We start from the raw sequence: 14,864 nt of genomic DNA, 5'->3' as shown, positions 1-14,864 counted from the left end.
CAGCCACCCCTTGCCAAACCCTTAGGCTTAAAAATAAAACCCTTAAAAAAATAGGGGTGCCTGGGTGGCTCAGTCAGTTGAGCATCCAACTCTTACTTTCAGCTCAGGCCATGATCCCAGGGTCATGGGATCCAGCTCTGTGTTGGGTCCATGCTGAGCATGGAGCCTGCTTAAGGTTCTCTCTTCCTCTGCCCCTCTGCCCTTCTCCCCCCCCCCCCCCAAGAATACATACATACATACACATAGTAGTGTTATTAGTGACAGTTGGAAAGAAGAAAGCTATTCTGTCCCAAAGCTTGATCAAGCGTTCTGAGGATGCTGAATAAATTATTGCTCAGTGGCTGACATACTGGTAATTAGCAATAACAAAAGAGCTAAGTCTTAATAAGGGCTAAGCGTCACACACAGTTTAAGCACTTTACAGGTACATGATTTAGACCTCACATATCATCCCTGTGAGCAGGGTACTATCAGGAGCTCCATCCTACTCGTGAGGAGTGAAGTCTGGGAAGGTTAAATCACTGAAGGCACAGTCCAGATTTGAGGTCCAGTGTAGCTGCAGACGTTGCACGTTTATGTGCTAGACAGAGAGAAATTGCACAACTCCCTTTTTCTATTTTCTATCAAGAAGTGTTGCTTCTTAGAGAAAAATATAAGGTTCATGTTCTTGGGTTTTATCCCCTGTTCTGTTTTGCTAGTGGCGTAGCACATTCTCATTTCATTGGATTGTCAGGTCTACTTCTTTTTTTACATTTATTTATTTTTGAGAGACAAACAGAACACAAGTGGGGGAGGGGCAGAGAGAGAAGGAGACACAGAATCCGAAGCAGGCTTCAGGTTCTGTGCCCGATGTGGGGCTCAAACTCAAAAACCATGAGCTCATGACCTGAGTCGAAGTTGGACACTTATCCGACTGAGCCACCCAGGTGCCCCTCTACTTCTGTTTATTAAACAGATCAGTTTCTCCAAAAGCTCATCCTTTCACTTGCCATGGACTGTGCTTAGAAACTCTCCTTTAAATTTCCGATAGCCAAATATCAGTAGAAGCTATAGATAGATGTAAATTCAGATCAGAATCCACCCTAGGGGGTACGGGCAAAGCAGACCTAATCTGAGGGCTAAGCATTGGCACAATTTCTTTTTCCTCATGGATTTTTCAAGGTGAACTCAATTAAATTTATATAAATCTTCCTCTGAGCTGGCACTGTAAAAGTGTTCTATTGATCTCAGCCTTCCTCTCTGTTTCTTTACACTCGCAAGCAATATGCAGTCTTTTTTTTCCCCCTGCAGCTTTAGGGAACTCTTAAGTAGGTCACAGTACTCTCTACTTGAAATATCTCCTTGGGTTTTCTCCTGTAAAATGCATATGAGAACACGGAACTATCCACTAATGAAGAGCTACACTAAAGACAGAGAAACCTAAATACTGAATCTCATTATCAGAGATCACTAATCTGTTTTCCATCCCTTAGGTGTTAAAAGACCTGTTGTTTACTATTGCCCTAAAAAGCAATCATACTTATGTAAGTCTGATGTCCCAAGGTAACTGCATCCTTCTTATGACCTGCAGCTTCTCATAATTAGGCCTAAAACTTTACACCTCAGAGGTGTTTCAAAGCTCTGCACATGATAACATTCTTTAGTCCTCTAATTACTGTTTTTTATCCCAGCCTGCTCTTTGTTTATGCTTTTGACTCCTGTGCTTAATCATGGAGATGATAGTGCTAGAAAACTATGGGATGGATAGCAGACCTAGCTCCCTCCTCAGCCCCTTTATTTGGAAACTACTCCTTCCCTCCACACATGGAGCACACAGAAGCTGTTGTGCTTTTAAAGACTGACCTCTTGGCTGTGGTGGCCATTTTTTATCAGTGAGTCATTTATTCAAGCTAGGCATCAGCGACCTTCCCAGGATTTTTAAATTTTATGCAAGGTGTGTGAGTTAGCCTTTATCTGGTGATGGGAGCTGTGACATGTGAATTTAAGACAGGCTAAATGTGAATTTAATAACTTTGTTTATTGTGCCTCAAAAGACATGGTATTCAGTGAGAAAAAAATGAGGCTGATCCACCTACATCAGACGATACAAAGTTCTGTGCCCACTCAAGTCCCCAGTTCCAGCTGTGCCTCAATCTCAAACCATTCCTACATTCTGCTGTTTGGCTTCTGACCTTTGCTGACTTTGCTCACTACTGAACATCTAAAATTGAATACAGGGGCACCTGAGTGGCTCAGTAGGTTAAGTGTCCAGCTCTTGATTTTGGCTCAGGTCATGATCTCACTGTTCACGAGACTGAGCCCCACATGGGGCTCTGCACTGACATCGTGGAGCCTGCTTAAGATTCTCTCTCTTCCTCTCTCTCTCTGTGCCTCCCCCCCCCTTTCTCTCTCTCTCTCTCTCTCTCTCTCTCTCAAAATAAATAACTTTTAAAAAAAAGTGAAGGGGCACCTGGGTGGCTCATTCGGTTTAGCATCTGACTTCAGCTCAGGTCATGATTTAACTATTCATGAGTTTGAGCCCCACATCAGGTTTGCCATTGTCAGCGTGGAGCCCGCTTTGGATCCTCTGTCCCCCTCTCTCTCTGACCCTCTCCCGCTTGCACTCTCTCAAAAATAAATAAACATTGTTTTAAAAAGTGAAAACCTTTATAAAAAATAATAATAATAATTAAAATTGAATACAGAGCCCAGCAATTAAAGCATGCCAGATTAGAGTGGTAGGTAGACAAATCTACATTTGTCTCTGTATTTATGTCTATTTCTATATACATCTGTTGAATGAGTGTTGAACTATATGAGTGGTCCCAGTTATTCCAATAAAATCCCCTTTAACCTAAGTTGGATTTCTGTTACTTCTAATAGAGTTCCGACCCCCACAATAAACTAAGACAACTACTGCAAACATTAATTAGAAGCTTGTTTTGTCAGGATCTCAGTTTGCGAGTTGAGCCCCACCTCAGGCTCTGCACTGGCAGTGTAGAGCCTGCTTGGGATTCTCTCTCTCCCTCTCTGCCTCTCTCCCGCCCCCTCTCAAAACAAATAAACTTAGAAAGAAAAGAAGGAAAGAAAGAAAGAAAGAGAAAGAGAGAAAGAAAGAAAAGGAAAGAAACCTATTTTTCTAAATTAGAGGAAAATAATGAGACTATCAGAGTGGTGTAGAAAAACTGGGGCATTCGTATGCCAAAGTGTGGAATGAAGAATATTGAGTCCAAGAGCATGTGGGTGGCTATCAGTGGCATTGCCTTTCCCTCAGTATTTCTAGTTATGAAAGTCATGTTAGGAATTTCACTTAGTACCATGAGACAGCAGAGAGATCCCTCCTCCCAGAACTAATTAAAGTCACAGCTCTTAGGGCAACATTGGAAATGCATCAACCCCTTCAAAACATGCTTTGTTATTACATGGATTTAGATGAGATCATGCTTCCCCAAGCCTATATAATGCAAGCCAGGCTAGGTCGTAAAGAACATGATTAATCATTCAACAAATATTAAGCAGCTACTATATGCCACACACTAGGCCAAGCACTGGAAATATACAGTGTGCAAGAATACCTAGGTCCCTGTCCTCATGAGGCTCACATTCTAGTGGGAGGACAGACAATAAACAATTGATAGGTAATTGTTTATAAAAGTGCTATGAAACAAAGGGAGTACTCTGATAAAACCTGTGTGCATCTGTTGGAGGGTAGTATACCTCATTTTTTATGTTTGTTTATTTTTGAGAGAGAGAGAGAACAGGGGAAGGGCAGAGAGATACAGAATCCCAAGCAGGTTCCATCCTGTCAGTGCAGAGCCTGATGCAGGGCTTGAACTCACAAATCCTGAGATCATGACCCAAGCCGAAACCAAGAGTCGGAAGCTTAAGCAACTGACCCACCCAGGCACCCCATGGAGGGTAATATACTTCAGACAGGTGATCAGGCAAGACCTTTTTGAGATGTGGACATTCAAGCTAAGACCTGAAGGATGAGAAAGAGTGAGCCACAGGAAAAGCAGTGTTAAGAGGGGAAATAAAGTGTAAAGGCCCTGCAGTGGAAAAAGCTTGAGGTGCTCTAGACAGTGTGATAAACAAGGGGTAAAGTGACTTGAGATGAAGCTGGAGACATAAGCAAACGCCAGGGCGTGCTGGGCTGTTCAGACATGTGAAAAGTTTTATTTTTGGGGCAAAGAGACATTTGCAAAAAGATCATTTTGGCTTTAAGGTGAGTAATGGATTCAGACAGGGGTGGAGAGGTACTGTCTTAGCTTGTTTGGGTCTACTTTCAAAGCAGTTAGGCCACAGACTGGGTAGCTTATAAACAACAGAAAATGTATTGCTTACAGTTTTGGAGGCTGGAAAGTCCAAGATCAGGGTGCTAGTGTGGTTTTGCCTTATGCTAAAGACACTCTTCCTGGTTCCCAGCCAGTTCCTTTTTGCTGTGTCTTTACCTGGTGGCAGGGGCTAGTGAGCTCTCTGGAGCCTCTTTCTCAAGAGCGCTAATCTCATTCATGAGGCCTCCACCCTCAAGATTAAAGCACCCCACCCCCCATCCCCCTGCCCCAAGGCCCCTCTACCAATACCGTCACCTTTGGGGGTTAGGATTTCAACACAGGAATTTGGGAGGGACACAAACATTCCAACCACAGCAGGTACGGACAGTGGAGATGGGGGAGAGCAGAGAGAGGTGTTGCAAATCCAGGTGAGAGGAGAGTTGCTTGTATCAGAGGACTGGCAGTGAAAACAGAAGTTGAGGGATTATAGACATGTCCTGGGTACAGAACGCAGGAATCTCAGTAATTCAGGAGTACGTTGACTGTTTAGCCCAAGATTTCCTAAACCGTGGTGGCTAGCTAACAGCATCATCTCAGGAGCTGCCAAAAACAGACTGCTGAGTCCCATCCCTAAAGCTTAGGACTCAGTAGTCTGGGGTGGAGGCCAGAAGCCTGAACTTTCCATGAACCCTTGAGAGATTCTGACTTGAGGCCAGACTTGAAAAAACCATAGATTTTTGCTCTTATTCCAGGTGAGCTTTCGTCCCACACCCTGCTCTGTGCTATCTCCTCAAGTGGCCCAGCCAGCACGCGTTAAGAGTGTATACTCATCTCGGGGCACCTGGGTGGCACAGTTGGTTACGGGCCCCACTCTTGATTTCGGCATGGGTCATGATCTCAAGGTTCGTGAGTTCAAGCCTGACATCGGGCTCTGTGCTGACAGTGAGGAACCTGCTTGGGATTCTCTCCCCCACTCTCTCTCTGTCCCTCCCCTGCTCATGCTTTAGATTGTGTGTGCTCTCTCTCTCTCTCTCTCAATAATAAATAAATGTAAGAAAAAAAATAAAAGAGGGTATACTCATCTCAAAGCAGCAACAACACCAGGAAGCATCAATGAGCATCCCAGATTCTGGCTCCCTGACTAGCAAGTTTAAGCCCTGTAGCCCATCTAACCTCAAACAGCAGGGGTAGTTAGGGAAATGAGCTCTCCTATTGAACTGACTCTCTAACTAACCTGTTTTGGACATTTAGCTTTGTTGAAAAAGCTGCCTGAAAGGGTGTGGTTTTACCTTCCTGTAAAAGGCAGAATAGTAAGCCTTTGCAAGTCCGATAATTGAGGTCCTTCTGAGCTTCACGGTTTCTTCATTATTATGGTCTAGAATTGGAGTTGGTAAGTTGAATTGGCCTTAAAACAGCAGGCTCCCAAAGGCAGAGGCCAAGGGGAAAGCGGGCTTTGCTGCCCTTCATTCCCTAAGATCTTCAATAGCTTCCCAGCCAACCACCAAAAATAAATTCATATACCACATAAAACCAAAGGAAGAAAAGTTTCTTAACTACCCCCATCTTCTGCTGCATTCTTTGATGGAATCTCTTTTATGAAAATTCTGGAGCTATCCCTGGCTCCAGGAAGGATTTGAAACCAATCCAGATCCCCTTCCATATATACTAGTGTAAAGATTAAAATTCTACTAGTTGTTTGGTTGTTTTTTTTTTTTCTGTTCCAGGCCAGGATGGAGTAACAGGGACTAGATATGCCCTCTCACCTGAAAGAAAGAAAGAAAGAAAGAAAGAAAGAAAGAGAAAGAGAAGAAAGGGAAAAAAGAAAAGAAAGAGAAGAAAGGGAAGAAAGAAAGGGAAAAAAAGTACAAAAAAATAAAAACAGCTCTTAAGACCCTGGACACTAGACATGATCTTATGGTTCTTGAGTTCGAGCCCCACATCGGACTCTGTGATGGTAGCTCAGAGCCTGGAGCCTGCTTTAGGTTCTGTGTCTCCCTCTCTCTCTGCCCCTCCCCCATTGTGCTCGCTCTCTCTCACGCTCTCTCTCTCTCTTTCTCTCTCTCAAAAATAAATATTTTAAAAAAAGAAATGTTGTTAAAAAGACACTAGACACTGGACAACAAAGACAGTCATCTCTGAGAGGTAGGAAAACAAACAAGATGAGACCTAACAACTGCTCCAGCTTCCTGCCTTGACAAAGTTTCCAGGCCACAGTGCAGCCAGGGAGCAACAGATGTTGATTATGGTGATACATATGATAAAATGTATCACACTGTATACTTCATTGCACTTTACTGTGTGTCAATGTAACCTCAATAAAACAAAATACTACTAATAAAGCTTCTCTCCTTGAGCTTCTGGTTTCCATGCCTACTAAAATGGAAGTCCCACTGAAAGGGGAACCATCTTATTTTATTTTTTTAAGTTTAGTTATTTATTTTGACAGAGAGAGACAGCCACCACATGTGTGCACGAGCAGGAGAGGGGTGGAGAGAAAAGGAAACAGAATCCAAAGCAGGCTCCTAACTGTCAGTACAGAGCCCAAGGTGAGGCTATTACTCACGAACCCTGAGATCATGACCTGAGCCGAAGTCCAACACTGAACCCACAGAACCAACTGAGCCACCCAGGTGCCCCTAAGGAGGAACCATCTTGGATTTGTATCATTACATTATCACATTGGAGTGTCAATGAAAACCCACGCACAGAATTTCTAGGGAGAGCAAGGATGCTTACTAGGGAAGGTGAGAGAGAGGAATGCAGAGAGAAGGGAGAAAGAGGTTGGGGGAAATGCAAACAAGCTTTGCCAATAGGTGGAATTAGCAGGGGTGGTTCCAGTGGAAATGTGTGGTTGCCAGAGTGCACGGAGAGTGTTACAGGCACTTGGTGGACAAGAGCCTGGGACGCTCCAATCCCATAATGGGCAGGTGTTCTGCATGACAACGAGGGGTCCCACACGAAATGCCGGACAGCACCCTACTGAGAAACCCTGGTGGAGGGATTCAGTGGTTCAAGCTCTTTGGCCCCTCCCCGACTCCCAGCATTACAAAGGGGTCTCGGAGTGCTTTCTGAGCTAAGGTTTGCAATGCAGAACAGAACACTTACTGGTCAGTCCTGTCTTAGCCAGTTAAGTTTTCCTGATGTTCCAGCTTCAAATATAATCAGAACCTCCAAAGCCTTGAGAACACTGACAGGAACACAAGAGATCACTTCTGAAGGTAACTCCTTAAACTTTAAAAACCTTTAAGAGAGCTAGTTACTGTAGCCAAGTTTCCACCAGTTTTCTTGTCCAGAATAGTTGGTCGTAAAGTTAAAATTCTGTAAATTGGTGATGTGTTCTTAGTAATAAATAAACAAATACATCAGTCGATCAACCAATACGTATCTATGCATCCATCTTCCTAAGCCAAGGTTTTTTTTCGTGTGAGAAAGGAAGTTACAATAATGAAATTCGGGTTTAGAAGAGATTTTGTAGGTCATAAGAGAAGGTTACTGAAAGAAAGTGCAGTGGAAAAACACCCCCCTCCCCTCAATAACCTAAGTTAATGCACTGTATGGAAAAGCTCAGCTTTGTGGACACTTCCCAATTAGGGCTTCATGTTTCCTTTATAGTATTTTGCAGTGTTTTCCTAACTTGGATATTTGCCCCTTGCCATGACCTTTCAGGTCCCCAACCCACACTCATTTTCTCCATGCCAGTATTTCTCCTGACTTGCAGCTCTTCGGATCCTCTGCTCCCCTCCTCCTCCTAACGTCTAGATACTTAAGGTGTACAACAGAATCATACTTCAGGTTCTGCAGCTTATGGAGCTCCCTTTTACTTATTTGTTTATATGTTTGTTTGTTTGTAATTTTTTTTTTTTCTTTAAGCTCTATGCCCAGTGTGGTGCTTGAACTCACGACCCTGAGATCAGTGTGTTCTACTGACTGAGTGAGCCAGGAGCCCCAGGACATCCTTTTTAAATTTACATCCGGAGGCACCTGGATGCCTCAGTCGGTTGAGCATCTGACTGTTGATTCCGGCTCAGGTCTTGATCCCAGAGTCCTAGGATTGAGCCCTACATCGGGTCAGCTCTGGGTGTGGAGCCTGGTTGAGATATTCTCTCTCTCTCTCTCTCTCTCTCTCTCTCTCTCTCTCACACACACACACACACACACACACTCAGTCCCTCTCCCCTGCTTGCACTCTCTCTCTCACTTTCTAAAATATTAATTAATTAATTAATTAATTTACATCCAGCCTTCTCTCCTGCCTTCCAGGCTAAAATTTTTTACTGCCAGATGAACTTCACCAGCTGAGGCCTACTAGGACCTCAAGCTTAACCTGTCTAAACCAGTATTTGGGCTTGAACCCTCCTGTCATCCTTATTTCTCTGAAGGACATCACCTTACAGTAACCCTGGCTTGAAACCACAGTGGCTTCTCTGTCTCTGTCTCTTATGTTCAGTTGCCGGTCTTGTAGAGTTTGCCTCTGAAATGTGTCTTCCATCCATCCTTTTTCTTTATTCCCTCTACCACCAGTCCAGTTCAGATTCTCATTACTTCCCACCAACCTCTGATTTTTCCTTCTTCAAATGGATTACAGCACAACTGATGATTTGTCAATAGTTTCCTCATAATCTACAAAATGACACATAAAGTCTTCACTTGGACTTTTAAGACTCTCCAAAGCATGGGCCCAGTTTTACTTTTTAACCTTATACCTGGTATTCCTGTTCTGTCTTATTTTTTTAATTTTTTTACTATTTTATTCTATTTTATTTTATTTTATTTTATTTTATTTTATTTTATTTTATTTTTTATTTTATTTTATTCTATTTTTTATGTAATCCCTACACCCAATGTGGGGCTTGAACTCACAAATCCGAGATCAAGAGGTGAATGCTCTACTGACAGAGCCAGCCAGGCTCCCCACCCCCCATTCTATTTTTAAATTTTTTTTTTTAAATTTTTTTTTTCAACGTTTATTTATTTTTGGGACAGAGAGAGACAGAGCATGAACAGGGAAGGGGCAGAGAGAGAGGGAGACACAGAATCGGAAACAGGCTCCAGGCTCTGAGCCATCAGCCCAGAGCCCGACGCGGGGCTCGAACTCACGGACCGCGAGATCGTGACCTGGCTGAAGTTGGACGCTTAACCGACTGCGCCACCCAGGCGCCCCTAAATTTTTTTTTTTAAATGTTTATTTATTTTTGAGACAGAGAGAGACAGAGCATGAACGGGGGAGGGGCAGAGAGAGGGAGACACAGAATCTGAAACAGGCTCCAGGCTCTGAGCTGTCAGCACAGAGCCCGACGTGGGGCTCGAACTCACAGACCGTGAGATCATGACCTGAACTGAAGTCGGCCGCTTAACCGACTGAGCCACCCAGGTGCCCCCCCCCTTCTATTTTTAAATCACTGTGGACTGCTTACCTTTCCTAAAACATGTTCTACTTTTCCTGCCTCTATCTTCCATTTTTTGTTGTCTTTTGTTTTTTATCCCTTCCAGCTGCAAGATCTCCCTCTCCGTGTGCACTGAAAATTCACCATCACTCTGGCATTTTGACTTCTCCCCACAACTGAATATTACCTTTCCCCTCTTTATTTTTTTAATGTTTATTTATTTTGAGAGGGGAGGAGGTGCCGAGAGAGAGAGAGACACAGGGTCTGAAGTGAGCTCTGTGCTAACAATAGAGAGCCCAATGTGGGACTCGAACTCACTGAAGACATTTAATATGTGTACTCTGTGTTATCTATGTTTATGCAAATGTCACACATTCTGGTTGAAATCAGCTTCTCAAAGATAGGAACTATGCCTTACTCATCGTTCTATCCTTTACAGGGCCTAACATCATGCCCTACACAGAACAAGAGATTATGAATGTATTTGAATTTAATTTTAATAAATTATTTATTTACATTGTAAAATCTATATATTTCATTGATGTAAGAAATGTTATACTTTACTATCTAAACTAACTGGATTTGAATTTAGAAGAACATTCTCTCCAAATATTTTCTTCATTATTATATATATGAAATAAAACTCGGTTCAAAGCCATTAGTAGAGAAAAAGCATTAAAATGAGCAAATTGAAATATAAAATAAGTTTTAGTCAGCAAATTAAAAACATGCTCTGAACAAAATCTCACCTGAGAGAGGATTCATTCAAACTTCGGGGCTCTTTGCCTCTCCAAAAGACAGGGCCATTAATCTCTTCTTCAACTAAAAAGAAAGAAAAAAGAAAGAAAAAGAAAAAAATCATTTAATACTTTACATAATTTGATTTTATGAAGAAGATATAGTTACATGTACTGAATTGATGATTGCTCATAAATCCCCACAAAAACTTGCAAGTCCCATATTATAAGCTGGGCAGGGGTACCTGGGTGGCTCAGTCATTTGAGCATCTGACTTCGGCTCAGGTCATGATCTCTTGGTTTGTGAGATTGAGTCCCGCATCTGGCTTTGTGCTGACAGCTCAGAGCCTGGAGCCTGCTTCGGATTCTGTGTCCCCCTCTCTCTCTGCCCCTCACCTGCTCACACTCTGTCTCTCTCTCTCTCTCTCAAAAATAAACATACATTAAAAAATAAAACAAAACAAACAGGCCAAATGATAAGCTGGGCAGCCTGATGGAACAAAAGGAACTTTGGCTTTGATGTTAAAACATGTACTCAACTTCAGACCCTTGTAAAACATTACAATTTACAAGACTTTACCAGTTACTTTATCATTTTGGACCCAGTATCTTACTTTATAAAAATGAAGATGAAAGGTGCCTGGGTGGCTTAGTCGGTTAAGTGTCCAACTCTTGATTTCTGCTTGGGTTGTTATCCCAGAATTGTGGGATTGACCCCATGTTGGGCTTGGTGCTGAGCCTGGAGCCTGCTTAAGATTCTCCCTCTCTCTCCCTCTGCCCCTCTCCCCCACTGGCAGTCTCTATCTCTTTCTCAAAAATTAATTAATTAATTAATTAATTAAGAAAGATAATTCTGTGATCGAAAATAAGATAATGTGTATAAAAGTGACTCGTGGTGCCTGGCAGAGTAGTTACACAATAAACATTAATTTAAAGTAAAAATCAGAGAACAGATCATAACTTGCATCAAGAAAATTATCATGTCCTCCCAATTATGTAAGTGTATTTTGTTTGCTTGCTTGGAGGAACAAACAATAACAGTATGTAATAAGTGTTTGGAACAAGAACCCAATGGACCTTTCCACAGGCCATTTCAAGAGGTCAGTACTAGCCTTACTTTCTAGGCTACAAGGGAACCTCGGTGTGGCCCCGTCGAATCACCTCCCCATCCCTGCAGGGATGCGCACGCCATACAGAGAGCCAGGGAGGGAAAATCGAGAAAGCCCTGCTCCCACAGAGAATTCCTTTCGGGGATTTCGCTAGCTGTCAGCTGCTTCCTTTCTCGGTTTGCTTGCTTCTCTGTCCTCTTCCCTCCCTTTTAATTTTTGTCAGTTTATTTTTCTTTTGAGGTAAAATTTACATAATATGAAACCAAAATCTTAAGTGTGCTTTCACTGAGTTTGACCCCATTCTTTTTTAATGCTTTGCACGATTCTCTGTTACTGTCATGGATCTGAGAGGAGCCAAGGCCCCTTCATGCCTGGGAGAAAGAACCCTCTCACCTCAGAGGGCCAAAGGTGATGCTGGATGGGGTCTTTAAAAAGATAGCTAGAGGGGCGCGTGGGTGGCTCAGTCGGTTGGGCGGCCAACTTCGGCTCAGGTCATGATCTCGCGGTCTGTGGGTTCGGGCCCCACGTCGGGCTCTGTGCTGACACCTCAGAGCCTGGAGCCTGTTTCAGATTCTGTGTCTCCCTCTCTGACCCTCCCCTCTCTCTGTCTCAAAAATAAATAAATGTTAAAAAATAAATAAATAAATAAATAAATAAATAAATAAATAAATAAAAAGATAGCTGGAGGGTACAGTCCATTCTGGCTTGCTCTGGTCTAGACATAAGATGTCAACACAGTCCCCTTGAGGTGCAGTATAGTTCATGAGATTTGGAGATCACGTGGAGAGTTGAGACAAAAAGTCTGTTAAAAAGTGGGAAACTGAGGGGTGCCTGGCTGCCTCAGTCTATAGAGCATGTGACTTCTGATCTCAGGGTTCTGAGTTCAAGCCCCACATTGGGTGTAAAGATTACATAAAAATAAAATCTTAAAAAAAATTTTTTTGAAATGTTTTTATTTTAATTTTGAGAGAGAGCGGGGCACCTGGGTGGCTCAGTTGGTTAAGCGTCCGACTTCAGCTCAGGTCGTGATCTCGCGGTCTGTGGGTTCGGGCCCCGCGTCGGGCTCTGTGCTGACAGCTCAGAGCCAGGAGCCTGTTTCAGATTCTGTGTCTCCCTCTCTCTGACCCTCCCCCGTTCATGCTCTGTCTCTCTCTGTCTCAAAAATAAATAAAGGTTAAAAAAAATTTTTAATTTTGAGAGAGAGACAGAGCATGAGCAGGGGAGGGGCAGAGAGAGAGAGAGAGAGAGAGAGAGAGAGAGAGAGAGAGAAAGAGAGAGACAGAATCTGAAGGAGGCTCCAAGGTCTGAGCTGTCAGTACAAAGCCCAATGCGGGGCTCAAACCCATGAATGATGAGATCATGACCTGAGCCGAAGTCAGACACTTAACCGACTGAGCCACCCAGGCGCCCCTAAAAATATAATCTTTAAAAAAAAAGTAGGAAACTGCAGCTGCAGGGGGGGACTATGGGAAGGACCAAACTGTAGTGGTCATCTGTCATGTGGTCTTCTCAGAGCCTTCTTTCTTTGAGGAACTGTCCTCTTCCACAGTATGGATGCCCATCCCTTAAATAATTTTTGTAATTATTTAGTTATGAGAGGGAGAGAGAGAGAGCACGCGAGTGGGTGAGGGGCAGAGAGAGAGGGAGACAGAATCCGAAGCAGGCTCCAGGCTCTGAGCTGTCAGCACAGAGCCCAGTGAGGGGCTCAAACTCATGAACCTTGAGATCATGACCTGAGCCGAAGTCGGACGTTCAACCCAGGCGCCTGGGTGCCCATCTTTTAAAAAAAGAGACTGCTCCTTCTGATGAAGTAAATGATGATTCAGCTCTAGGGTCCCTCATTTGTATGAGTTCCTTCCAAAGTCTTAGGAGAAGCCCTGACCATGTGTGCCAATGGTCAAATGTCTTTATAAAATCTGCAAAGGGAAGACATGGTAACCACAGTCATTCAAGACCACAGGCTCTTCCCACTTCAGTTTTCCTTCTGTCTCACTTCTTCTCTTGGGAGTGTCCACAAACGCTCTATGTTTGTGATTTCTTCTGCCTATCTATCTTGGGAGTGCTGCAGTCATTCTATTTGGTGTTTTAACTCTTTTTCTTAAAGAAGGCTCTGCACGTTGTATGAGCTTCAGTCCCCACAAAATCTGGATCCACCCCTATCCAAGCCATAGCTGACTGGTCTAAGGGTTGGCTCTGATCCAAGTTAGGCTGATCAATGTCTCCCTCTAGACTTGTGACATTTGGATGTGAGAGGCTGAACTAGGAGTCTTTGAAACTAGCTGCATCCAGAAGAAAGTCTCTCACAGGCTGTTGAGGCTCAGGAACAGGCCTCTGGGTTTCTGGTCTTCCACTATTGGGTCCTTCTGTTCCCCTCTTGATTCCTTAGGAGACTCCAAAATCAATCAGTTTTTCCTACTTGTAAGTGAATAATTTTTACTAATTACATAGACTCCAAAATGAGTCAGTTTTTTCTACTTGCAAGTGAAAAACCTCTACATAAGTCTAAGACCCCAGTCATCATAGACACTTCTAATAGTAGGCATTTCACAAACTTGGGTACTAAATGTGATACAAATAATGCCTTTGGTCATTGCTGGAATTAGGTAGAACATATTAGCGCTTGTGGTGCAGAGGTCAAACAGGTTTGAGCCCCTTGCTTCAGGACCACACATTACAGACTGTCTGGGAGGTGTACCACAGGGGTCCTGGAGATATAGCAGTACCTCCTGCAGGCGTCAAACAGCTAGGAGGAGAGCTGGAAAGAAACAGAGCACAGCAATGTCAGCATACTGGAAGGGGGCAAGAAATCACTGAGGCTTTTCTATTAGGAAGTTCGTATTCCCTAAATAATGAACGTAAGTTGTCTCTTAAACATCGTTTCATCCAAGTTCACTAATCAACCTTGAACTTTCTCTTTTTTGTGTGACGTCATCAAAAGGGTATGACCAAAAATGACTTTAGTGCCTATGTCCCTGCCTCTTTACGTTACCTTTAAATTTCATTTGTAACAATGGTGTGGAGAATCTCAGGATCAGCTGTGATCTCCACTGAGAAATGAAGCACAGCTATGGTCTCTGTGTCTGCATCGAATAGGAGTTCTGATCTCCTGGATGCCAGTGGCCAGAGTCTGGCAGGTACAAGGCCATAATGACAAGAGAGCCTGAATACAGATAACAGACAAGACCTATCCTCTGTCTGTTCCAGTATGTTCTCTGATGTGCACACAGCAGTTTACAGTCTTCTTCAGTAGCCTAGGTATGAAGTTTTTCCACCATTTAGCACAGTGGATATCTGATGGCATGTTCAGTAGTGCTGGTCAGCTGAGGAACATTTTTTAAAGTTTATTTTTATTATTTGAGAGAGAAAGAGAGAGCACATAAG

General features: G+C 43.2%; 1 protein-coding gene and 1 long non-coding RNA gene across 10 annotated transcripts in view; one reads left to right on the top strand and one right to left on the bottom strand.

Annotated features, from left to right (window-relative positions):
* The window catches only part of CUNH12orf56 (chromosome unknown C12orf56 homolog), a 119,792-nt gene that overhangs the window by 73,575 nt on the left and 31,353 nt on the right, over positions 1-14,864 (bottom strand). For all 9 annotated transcript variants that reach the window (XM_040491520.1, XM_040491519.1, XM_040491518.1 and 6 more), the window contains exon 3: positions 10,387-10,459. In XM_040491520.1, coding sequence (XP_040347454.1) covers positions 10,387-10,459 — 73 coding nt within the window. The remainder of the gene's footprint in view (positions 1-10,386; positions 10,460-14,864) is intronic.
* The window catches only part of LOC121040826 (uncharacterized), a 90,118-nt gene that overhangs the window by 48,537 nt on the left and 26,717 nt on the right, over positions 1-14,864 (top strand). The gene's annotated exons all lie outside the window — the stretch shown is intronic.

Source organism: Herpailurus yagouaroundi, unplaced genomic scaffold (assembly GCF_014898765.1).
Source record: "Herpailurus yagouaroundi ecotype Mexico unplaced genomic scaffold, PumYag 182, whole genome shotgun sequence".
Taxonomy (NCBI): Eukaryota; Metazoa; Chordata; class Mammalia; order Carnivora; family Felidae; genus Herpailurus; species Herpailurus yagouaroundi.
Note: the sequence above shows the minus strand (reverse complement) of the source record. Positions and strands in the feature narration are given on the sequence as shown.